The 12,353-nt window shown below is 39.0% G+C and overlaps 1 protein-coding gene across 1 annotated transcript in view; it reads right to left on the reverse strand.

The window, feature by feature from the left end:
- LOC107102070 (zeta-sarcoglycan-like) overlaps window positions 1-11,459 on the reverse strand; it is a gene marked incomplete at its 5' end in the record, with an annotated part of 55,183 nt that extends 43,724 nt beyond the window's left edge. Inside the window, 2 exons of the mRNA XM_015401233.1 lie at window positions 4,280-4,381; window positions 11,265-11,459. Of these exons, the coding sequence (XP_015256719.1) occupies window positions 4,280-4,381; window positions 11,265-11,459 (297 nt within the window). The remainder of the gene's footprint in view (window positions 1-4,279; window positions 4,382-11,264) is intronic.
- Between the last annotated feature and the right edge of the window lie 894 nt (window positions 11,460-12,353).

Here is a 12,353-nt window from a genome sequence, read left to right on the forward strand (position 1 = left end):
AAAAATGACTTGTGAACATGTCTGGTATGTCTCACCTGCTCTAATCTTCAGTTCCTTCCACACATTTTCAACAGGATACAAGTCGGATGATCAACTGGCTGTTGAGAGTTTTAGTCTGTTTGATCTACGTATATAAGGTTTGCAGAAATTTTATGATTACATCTGAAAAGGGGGTGTATGCAACAACCTCCACAACGTTTTCCTACTATTTAAATTGCTTTTCATAGCTATAGCAATACATCTTAAACAAGCTTCAGCTGAGGAGTTCTCCTAGACTCTACTATAACTGTTATGGTCCCTCTGTAGGGGTGGGCAATTAATTGCATTCGCAATATAACTCCAGTTTTTTAAAAAGATGGTGGTAATATGCTTAGGTCCAGATTGCCACCACTTAAAAAGAAAGAGTGAGTTAAAACTTGCCTGCAGATGCATGCGTGTGAGCTAAGCTTAAGCACTTCTCCACTTTACAGTAACAGTGAAGTCCTATAACAGTGGAGTCTGGACAAATGAGCTTCTAAGATCATGAAAACAATGAAAACCTTGAATGAAACAAATGAAAATCAAAACAATATCTTAACTGTATATTTAATTTTTGGCAACATTTTTAAGCTGTAATACTCTATGAGAAATCTTCTTGCCATGGCTGGTTTATAGTTAAAAGCTTATTTTTTTGCAGTTTAATTATGGTTTCAAATACACTCACAGGAGCATCCTAGGGTTTAGGAATGGAGCTGTAATCATTGCCATTTGTCATGATCTTAGCACTGATGACTGGACTGATTACTCATTTTATTCACCTGCCTAGCTCTGCCTAGTTCTCATTACTGTTAATCTGATCCAACTGCTTCAGCTTCTATTTAACCAGCTTAGACCAGTCATCAGTGCCAGATTATTCAAGCCTTTGGTGAGACTTTCTCTAGTGTATCTAAGTGTCTCTGTTTGCCTGATCCTGACCAGTTTGACCTCTAAACCTGCCTGTCCCTGTTCTGATCTATTTGCCTGACCTGTCTTTGGATTTCTGTTGGACTTCTGCCTGCCTGTTACTGAACCTGGATCTGACACCATTCTGGATTTTCCTTCAGGACCTCTTGGGACCTCTGATCTCCTAGCTCTGACTACCGAGCAACGTCTTCTACACCAGCTTTGGCTTAGCCCTCTGGATTATCCTGCCTTCCTTCATCTGGTGAGTTCTGATCTCCTGTCTGTCCTCCAACCTCCGAGAGACCAGCGCCTGGGACACCCTGGGCGGTGCTCGCCATGTCTTGTGGCAGCCTACCGGCTGTAAGCAACCTCATTCTATGGACTAGGACTGAACTTTAAGACTAGGTTAGTGACTCACACGTTCATTATCATCCTCCTCCAGATAAATGTGATCACTAACCTGTGGTTTCCTCCAGCAGAGGTTCCTGTCTTAGATGCTGATGCTGTTCACTGTAGTTCCCTCTTCAATAAAAGTTATGATAGATCTTTCTGTCGGCCTCAAATACTGGGTGCTATTGTTCTGAGCCTGACAGCCATTAGTAGATTTGCCACAGTAAAGGACGGATTATACTTATGCAAATGCACACATAATGTCGCATGCGTCTGGTGGCGAACCAGTGTTGCTGGTATGCTTCTGCACCATCGGTCTGGAATTTCTAGGGACACACAGCGGTTTCCTGCCAAAGCGCTAGAGGGAGCCTATTCGAGATCTTGCGAGAACTTTGGTGGATGGTCACAAGAACTTTTTCGGCGGCGGCGGCAGGAGTGTTTATTTTCTAAAACAAGTATGTCTGAGGCATCGTACAAGTGGTTGTACTTCCAAACCTCCTTGATAAACCTTTCGTCGTGGTTATCCATTGCTGTTATTCCTCGGTTTCTAAAAATGTTGGCCCCGGCACTGAATGGAGAAGGACAACCACACAGACATTTGCAAAGGCATACCAAGGATCAATCACAGCTGCTTTTTGTCTGCGCACTTCCGCTTGAGGTCTGTGCGGGTTTACGACCGTCCAACGTGTAGTCAGGATTTTTTTTTAGGTGCGCAACGACGGTTTCGGGGCACAGAGACAGATTTGACGGCTGCAGAGGCTATGCATCAGAAGTATAAATTGGCCTTAAGACTTTAGGTGGAGGTCTTTTTGCCTTTATCAGTGGTACCAGTCCATGTAATATTATGATGATGTAAACACTTTACATAGGCCATCGGTCAATATCAAACCAGCTGTTTTTAATACTACCTGCAATGACATTGGTAGAGTCGTTTTTTTACTCACTATCTCTGCAGCCTAATATAAAAGTCTCCCTTTAACTGAAAGACAACACTGTTAGCCAGCTCAAACGGATCCCAGAACAAAGAGGGAAGCTTTCAACAAGCCAGTTTTTAAAACTGTCTTTTGCAGCAGAAATTCAGAAATATTACCTACCATCTCCTCTGATAGTTCTCAAGCAAGGCGAGAGTGATTGAAGTCGAAGTTTCACTCCAATAAAGTTACACCTGCATCTGCTGCTATTTATAGATCAGTCAGACTCTCTGGAGACCATAATGGGAGCCAGCAGCCTCAACAACAAACACTTGATTAACTGTACCTGTGCAATATGTTGCTTCGTTTATCAGTTTTTTTAACAACAATCTGGTTTTAACACATGTGCAATATGGCACCAAATAATTAGTATTGAATATCCCTTTTAAACGTTTAGCTTCAATTAGAAGGTGTTTATACTTGCCTTTATTTTATGCTTCCTTTTAATTGTTTAATTCATGTAAAACTGTCTGAATTGTCTTTGTCCTGAATTGTGCTATAAAAATAAACTTGCTTTACTTTGCCTTTATAAGGTTCAATTAAGTTAAAAGCAAAGACCTTACTATATCCATGCCACTATAATTCATAGTACAATGACAAAAAAAAAAAGTTATTTACAACAAAAAATTTAACAAAAAACAGGTAGACTAAATATTGTTATCCAATAAGTATTTATCTAATTAAATTGTATGACATGTAGTTTACTAGGATGTTACATGACAGACACAAAGTAGTTTATAGTTGTCAGAAGGTAAAATATAGATTTTTAATCCAGTGCTTCAATTTACTTCATGTTTAATTAATTAAAAAAAGAGATTCTCTATGTTTATATATTGTACGTTTGAGTTGGTATTTTAGATTTTTAGGATACTTTTTTATTATGTGATTATTGTTTCATTATATTCTCTGCTGCACATCTTGGACTATCAACAAAAAATAGGTTTTCAACCTAGATATGGTTTTCCTGGCGAAGTCAAATTTTAAATAAAAAAGGAAATGAGAATATTTTCTAATACAAATGTGAAAACCTAATGGGGAGGTAAAAACTTAGGACTTTCTTCCTTTTTATGTTGTGGATCTTGCAATATGATTATTTCACTACAGTAAAGGGGAGCAGGTAACTGACCACTAAGGCGTGATTCACTATGTGACTCATTGAGCTTCTTGTGCAAATATCCATTACTGGATGATAAGAGGGAAACTTAAAGCAGTTTTTATCTGTAGGTGGTTCTTAAATCCAACTGAACCACTGCTTCTGCCCACTGTAAATCATGGTGAGTGGCTGGGTCCTTATCTGTAACTAAAAATATAAACATGCAGTCACGTGGCTCAAACTGGTAATCTAACTCAGTTCCAACTCTGCTGTAACAAATCGGACCCGTGACTGAGCAACTTCCTCAATCGACGTCCCTAAAATTCAAATTAGCCGGGAAGCCCCAGCTTCCAAAGCTTTAAATTGCTTGCAGCGCCATGTCTAATCACTGAAAAGGAGGATGATCCAACAGAGTCTGATTTGCGTGGGAGCAGGAAATGTGGATCAACTTTTTTTGGAAATTGAGCTGGATATTCTTACTAAGCATCAAAGAGGAGAAATGGGGAGTCAAAACTGGAAGCAGAAGGATTTACTGCAGGGGCTTGATTGGAAATCCATTAAGTAGCTTCATGTCAGCCCCCCCTCCAATAGTCTATAGTCTCCTAAAGGTCTAAGAGGAGCTGTGAGGAGCCTATTCTGGTGACGTGGGGTGGGTTATGGTAGTCTATTGGGAGGATGGTGGAACATGAGAGGACAGGGAGGTGAGGGGGTAATCTCTCTGATATAAGTTGACTTCAAAGTACTGTTTGATTTGGCCTTTGTTGTTAATGAATTGATTGAAATTCCTCAACACAAAAACAGCAAAGGATCAATGCCTGTCTTCTGCTTTGGAAAAATCTTTTCATGTTTCTTTCAGTCGTGATTAAAAGGATCTTCACTCTGGCCAATAACGACAGCTACTCACCCTTCTGGACTGAATCTCGCTCACATATAGCGGCATCTGAAACTCGCTGACTCCCTCCAGATGGAGCCCATCATGGTTCAGCTGCAGATTTCCCATTCCGTCCTGAAACCCAAAAATCAGATAAGTGACACTAGGCTGAGCTGTACCGACTGTGTTTTGATTCAGATGATTAGCGCTTTATATAAAACAAATAAATGCTAAGCTGCATTTTGAATAAGCATGGGCTGATCCATAGAAAGCAGGACAAAACATCGAGTTAAGAAGACCTTAGACATTCAGCTGGTACCGACAGCCAGTGAAGAGGCATGTAGCAACAGCGGATTGGAGGATTCATTGGAAAAAAGGAATATTTTAATACAGATGTTTGTATTCAGCTTTTTAAGCTCGATGCAAACATTGTTATGATTACTTTTATGGTCAGTAACACTAGTAGAGAATAGCATTAATAACTTCAAGTGTTTATCATGCGATTATAATGACAAACTTCATATAGTTAAATCAATGATATTCTTGGGAAAGATTGTCTGCTGTACCAATAGATATTAAAATATTTGATAGTAAAAATAGTAGAGCTATTTGGTTGTCCACTTTTCATACAAACTTGTCAAATCTTTAACACACATCATTATGCTTATTCCAACTCCATAGTACAGATAAATAGATAGAAATATGAACGAGCCATCAAAGGATGAAAGGATTTCAACTAGGAGAGACTCACATGGAGAAAAAGCATCAATTAGAATGTTTTATCGACATGAAGAAATATTAAACTTGAGGGATTATAAAGCTCTGGTACAAATGAAATGATGGATATATACGGTAGATAACAAAGAGGCAGATACTTGAAGGAAGGACAAATGGAAGGATGGAAACAGCCTTAGAAAATGGTCTTCTTAGAAAAGTCCACCTTTGGGTTCTGATGTAACCAGAGTAAAAATCTATCCTGGCTTTTTCAAATAAGAGTAGTGTTCAGGGACCCGAGTGCAGGCTGTGGGGATCGAACTGGGCACTTGTCAGAGCACAAGCGCACTGCTCTAACCACAAGAACAACACTCCCCACATGCTCTTTACAACTCTACCTAAAGGTCTGGAGTGAGAAGCTCAGTGTCTTACTCTTGTTTAATATAATTTCGCCAAAACTGAGTGCCTCTGCAATATGAAGAGGTCTTTATCTATTGGGCAACTCTCTGTCATATATCTTGCAAGGAGCACCTGTTTGTGTCCATTTTATAGTCAAACAAGGTTCTTTCCACAAACCTTATGGCCCCCAAACAGCCCTTACTGGTATGTTCAGAAATTAAGAAATCATTCTGTAACCAATGTGATCAGTATGTTTTGCAACAATGAGACAATGAAGGTTTTGAGTTTTTTTTTGTTGCTTTTATCCATCATAAAATGATTCCTGTGTGACATTTGGACTGAACTAACTATCAAGGTTAGGAATGGCTTTCTGATCACTGATACCTTTCAAATAGTGTTTCGGCTTTTCATGATACTTTTTCTTTGTGTTATTATACATAACTTAAATTCTGAGCTTAGTTGTTTCAGTTTGTCTGAGCATATGGATTACTTGGGTTGGTACCAGCACCTAGTGGGAAAAAAAAATGGTGTCATGTTCAACACTTAGTTCACCAGGCATATAGTAAAAAGCTCTCAAAATATTTCAATCTGAAAAACTCACATGAAGAGAAAGGACAATTAGGAGAAATGTATTGATACAATTACATTTTCTTTGGTGCTCAGACCTCGGCAGGAAACATAGCGCTTAATTTTGATAGATATGCATGAACAGGAGCAAAGAACAGGGCTGTTTCCCCCCAGGCCTGAAACTGGTGGTGGAGTGGAGATAGATGAAGTTGGTCAGTCTGAAGACTGCTGGTTAGCGAGACGGTATGCTGAGCTTTATGGGGAGATCCAGTGGATTGCGTAAGCTGATACTAGAGCTTTGGATAACACAGGTTGAGAGAACCTGTCCATGGTGAGCAAGCATGAAGTGACAGTGGAGAGGAAAAACTCCCCATTGGGTAGAAACCTCTGGCAGAACCAGGCCCAACATGGCGGTCTTCTGCCGGACCAGTTAAGATGAGAAGGGAACGCAGTAAGAGTCCGGGAGGAATAACACTCTGATGAAGCTTTAGCTACAATGGTGGAGGAGGGACTGGAGGTGGGTTGAAATGTTGTCATCTGAATGAAGACACACAAGCGCGTCCGCCGCCTGCCCACAGGAGCAGACAAGTGTAGATCGGAGGCCTTTTAAGATTAACTTTGGATGCCGATTGGCTTTCGTGGAGGTGTGGTTCAAAGCTGATTGGCTGTGTCGCAGGTGGATGAAGGAAAGCAGTGAGTTTCTTCAGTTGAACTTCCGCCTGGGCTCCATGTTAACCTCATAGCATCAAATATTTTATTTCTAAACTTCTCACAACGCATGCATAGGCAGCTGTGATGGGTACAATTCTACGGCTGCATCGCACCAACAAGAGTTAAAAACTAGCCAACTTGATCCACAACTGGAATATAAACAATTGATCAAATATACATTGAGCAAAGAAAGAGCTTGGTTTGGTCAAAACAAGCTCAGAGTTAGATTTTCCAGCTAACTGGGCTAGTCTGACATTTTCCTCAGATCTCAGCAAAATCACAATGATGAATGAATGTTTTTTTTATCATTCATATTCATATTTTAAAGCCTAATTAAACAGCTTTTAATAAATTCAATTATCTTATCTTATCCGCTATTGTAAGATTGAATTCAAGATGATACAAACAAAGTCTTAATGGCGACAACCTCATGCTGGTGGTGTAGAAATGCACACTTAACAAAACCATCCGTAAAAGCTGCAATTTTTCAACGACCTGGTTGTTCATCTTATTCTGACAGATGATTTAGACTCTCTCCTCCCCTCCAGCTGAATAGTTTACACATGATTTGGTTCCATGCTGTTTTTGTTAAACGAAAACACAAGCAGAAGAAGAAAAAAAAAACAGAAAAGAAAAACATTCAGGTTAGGGAATACAGAAGTGCAAATATAGCAGACGATAAATGTTAGCTTTACATCACATCGGTTCAGGAAATTATTTTGGTTGCAGATAATTCAGCTGAAATTGGACAAGATTATGTACAGGCACAGCACAATGAGCAAAGAGTTGTGAGAGGACAGCTTTTGTGAGGGTGTGTATGATGAGATGAGGGATGTGCTGAAAGGGTATACAGAGCTGTCAGCAGAAATGGATAGAGATAGAGGAATTTAGGAGCAGAGCAACAGCAGGGAGAGCATTATCATATGTGAGAGCAGGGAGTGGGGACAGACAGCAGAACAAGAATCAAAGGAGTGCAGGAGGAGGGTTTGGACAGAGTGCAGGTCTTTGTATGACAGCAGACAGATGCTAGAGTCACTGGAGAGCTTAAGGGGAGGTGAGGCAGTGGATGTGACAACTCCATAGGGAGCAAGGGAGTGAAAATAGGATGTTGGACATGGAGGTGTTGTCCAGAAGGTAGGGAAAAAAAGGCAGAAGTTCTTTAAATAGTCACAGTGGAAACATGATGGTCTGGATGGTCTTTATTAACTAAAAGCCACTATGAGACCAATTTATTTAGATTTAATGAAAAGGGCAGAGGTGGTAAAGATTCATCAGATTTTCAGGTCTAAGGTTAATGCAGCTCTTGTCAGATCTGTAAGGACATTCAATAAGTCCAGGATTGTAAAATTATTTTGGAGTTTGTAGGTAATTATTAAGGTTAGACTGATGGAACAGATTCCAACAATAAAAAGGTGTATTTTGGATTTGTTCTCACCTAAGCATGTCCGAGTTATAAATGCAGCTCTTCAGAGAAATATTTACACTATAAAAATTTCAAAAACAGACACACTTCCAACTTTGTTTGTTTCCACTTTTGTCTAATTATTCTATAGCATCCTTCACCTTTTAGATTTCTCTGCTTCAACATATCTGAATCAAATGGCTAAATTACCTCCTCAGTACACAGCAAAGGTCTCCAGAGTCCCGCTACTACCCTGAGTATTTCACTCAGATGTGCATCAGCAGAGAAACATGTAAAAGGTGCAGGACACCAGATCGCAAGCACTAGATTTGAAGAGGTCTGGTCTGTAGAATATTTCCCCAAACTCTTGAGAATCAGATGTTTTAACAAATGAACAATTTGCCTTTGTTTTGTTTTCTTAACGATTTTTACTCAAGTCTCTCCTCGATATCATTAGTTTTCCATCCATTGCTGTAGATTTCCAGTATTTTGTCACCTCCTCTATGAGGAATCTCTCATCTTTCAACCCCCTTTAATCAATGCACGGCTACCCCCAGCAGCAAACTGACTTAGCATTATCTGTAAGCAACTGGCAACAATGCACTGTAGCTAAATGAAACAGTCTCCCTCCATATTTTGGAATGTAATAACAGCTCGACCAGCAGATTGAGAAGTCATGGAGCGACTTGCAAAGTCTAGATAGAAATCCTACAACAGAAACCCAATAATATGTCTGATCAGGTTAGCGTCATTGGTGTTGTTGGATAACAAAACTTTTACCCAAGTTAGCTCTGGTATTTAAGGGTAGCTCAGAGTTCAATGTAACTACTCTCTGGGTCTCATGACTCAGTCAGTGATGAATCTGACCCTCTAAGTTACAGCAACTTAAGTTAAGGCAGGTTTTTGAGAACGACAGTCTGCACATAGCATTGATATAATATATGTCAAATTATGCTAATATTTGGGTCAAAAGTTATGCAGTATTGCTTTAAGAAAAAAAAAAAAAAGGATAAATCAATAAAGGAGCAGGGTTTTTTTTGTGGCCAGAACCAATCAAGATCCATGGGGAGGAAAAACCTACTTAACTGTGGAGAGTGAGACATTCGATTCCTTAAACTTAGTTTTTTTCTGAGCATCCAAAGCAGTTTGATTTATTGCATGTATAACCTCTTCAGTCAGATGGTTAAAACTTGGACACAGTTGAGTTACTCCAAAAGAAATAGAAGAAAATTACATCTATCTTAGCCTGCATGTACAGTTTGGACAATGTGTATTAGTGAATCCACAAGAAATGGAAACGCTGGCAGACGGTTTTTGTACTCCGCACCTACAAATGGGACAGTTCTAATTAACCATGACATTTCAAAATTACCAGGAGAATGCTAATTCTCTAATTTTGATATTCAGTTAAACACTAATAGATTAGACCTGAGGCATGAACAAACACTGGGCCAAAAGACAGGGTTTATTTTTCCACTTCTTTGTTTATCTATAGGTGTATGGAGATCTTGAAGTGTATTTTAGTGATGGCATAGATTGATGGAGGTAACAAAGGTTGTAGCACTAGTCAGAAAAACTCTTACCACAGCAAACGAAAGAAACACACACAAAAAAACAAACTTGTGCCATTGGGACATTGTTGACTATTATGGTTAATAGTGTGCATTGTCCCTGAAAATGTCACAATCCCAGAGGACCTTCTGGTTTTGGTTTTGTCTCAGATTAACGGACTGTGTGTCAGTGGGTCCAGCTGCCAAGTTGTCCCAACTCATAAAAAGAAAGATTGGCCAAAACCCAAACTGTTATAGGCAATGTTTTTAACACATTTCAATGGGCTTTTAATTACGCATTTGTATTTGTATTTAGCATTTCTATATTGGTACAAAAAGCCATTTATGTTTTTTTTTAAACAGTCATAGGTCTAATCATTTGCCATAGTGGAATATCCTAGAATCAGTACATTTTTAACAAACATTAACAAATCAACTGTATTTGACAATGATAACATTATTAAAAACTCAACCGTTTGAGGTAAACAGGTCAGAGGCTCTATCAAACAGGTATGCTTCAAAGTGTCAGTTTTCAATTCTTAATGCTAAGTACTGTGTTGGTTAATCTAATAACAAATAATCGTCAAATGTATTTTCGTACTGCTACTTTTTTGCTGCCAGGTTCACACAAAGAGAAAATCTTAAATCTGTAAGAAACCGTTTTTCTTTCTTTTTTTTGGAGGTTTTTGCTGCACTAGTGGCTCAATATTTTAAAGTAGGCTGATAGGAAAGGGGGAACAAGAGAGGAGGGGAGACATGCGGCAAAGAACCACAGGCCGGATTCAAACTCTGTTTGGCCACGTCGAGGACTAATGCCTTCATACAGAGGTCACGCCACTTACCGCTGCACCACCAAAGCGGGCCCCCAATATTTTGTGTATTTCTAATACAAAACCGTTAAAAAATAGATAAAGATGTGGAACATGTTTACATTAATTATGTAATTATCATTAATTAGTATGCTTAGTTGTATGTAAAAAGTCATAACGGCAGCAAATTTTATACCATTAGAAATATAATTTCTTTCTTTTAAATGTCATAAATGTAAGGCAAATACAGCTACAGGTTATGAAGCAGAGTTAAGTAAGTATGATGGTATGGGGATGCATCTCCCTGACTGGGAAAACAAGGCTTATCGTTACTGAAGTAAATCTTGATGCAATAAGACACTAGATGGACCATCATGACCAGGCTTTTGAGGGCATGCACTTTTTTTAAATGCTACAAAATCCATGGTTCATTAAATCTAAAAAAAAAAAAAAAAAAAACTGGAAAACAAGACAGTTGTAAACTATCACAAAAAGTTGTGTTGAATAAAATAGGCTTTTGTCTAATCTTTGGAAGCTGGTGCAACATTTTAGATTTTTAAATCCCATTTCACACAAAACTTGAAAACAACTTTTATGAAGAACGTTCAGTTGTTATAATGAAGGTAGTTGGACAGAATTCATTATAATCACAATGACATTTTCAAGAATGGTGTTGCTTATGGTCTCCTATCACTAGTGGTTAGCTGCAAAGCAGAAAAATGAGATGCTCACTCACAGCTTGAAAGACTCAAAATTATCTCTGATGGAATCTTTTACCATCAAGTTAAGTTATATTTTTTGCACATTTACTAAGTGAAAAGATAAGGTACAAAATTATTTTACTGTGGAGGAGATTTTGAACTCACCATTGAGAAATTCATGACCCTAATAATCCAGACAGTGAGGGCCAGGTTTACTATCATGGTGACAAAGAGCACCAGAAGAAAGAAATAGAGGCATCTTTTTCTCCAGCCGTACAATCCCACTGGATATACGGCTTCACAGCTCGCTCTCTGGAGATGCAGGGACTGAGAGGCCAGAATAAACTGCTCCTGGGTAATCTGGAAAAGAAACACAGAAAAGAGATTTGTCTCAGGTGGTCGTCCATCACACAACTACATTGGTCATTCCTCACAAAGCCAATCACATGCTGTAAGTGTTCATTACCCTGAAAGCACCACTAAATTGACTCCATGATATTAATTGGCTGGTACGCCTTTAAGTGATGACACATTGCTAAACAGAGGAGAAATAAAAAGAAAAACAAAACAAAAACAACAACAACAACACTCAAATTCTCATCTTGCCACATGTAGTGAGGGCTGTGTGGACTTCCATTGCCATCAATTAATTGCAAACCCTTTTTATACAATAATAATCCCTGACAACCCCCCTAAACCCTAACCATAACCAGTGTATACCTAACCCTAATCTTAATCTAAACTCAATTTACTCCTTAGTCCTAAAACTGATAGCAAAATCAGAAGTGAAGACCAACAAAATGTCCTCTGGTACAAAAGGTTCTCAGTTTTATATCTTCTGAAATATTTTCCTCACTGATCCCCCACCCACACGTCTCTCTATAGTTGGCCTTTCCATTAATTTCCATTCACTTCTAGGGCTTGAAATAGTTTTAGTAACCCTAACCATATATCTAAGCCTAAAGCTAAAACCTAACCTCAGCATTACAGGTAACCCCAACCTAAACTTAATTTACACCTTCGTACTAAATGTGACCCCTGATCCATCCATCCCATCCTTTCTCTGATACGCTTAATCCCAAGTGAAGTCATAAGGGGTGCTGGTGCCCATCTCCAGCAGTCTACGGGTGAGAGGCGGGGTACACCCTGGACAGTCCAAACAGGATACACAAGCATTGACGCACACACTCACACCTAAAGAGAATTTATAGAAGCCAATTAACTTAACACTCATGTTTTTGGACTGTGGGAGGA

The sequence above is a fragment of the Cyprinodon variegatus genome, unplaced genomic scaffold (assembly GCF_000732505.1).
Source record: "Cyprinodon variegatus isolate N-32 unplaced genomic scaffold, C_variegatus-1.0 Scaffold1196, whole genome shotgun sequence".
In the NCBI taxonomy this organism is placed as follows: domain Eukaryota; kingdom Metazoa; phylum Chordata; class Actinopteri; order Cyprinodontiformes; family Cyprinodontidae; genus Cyprinodon; species Cyprinodon variegatus.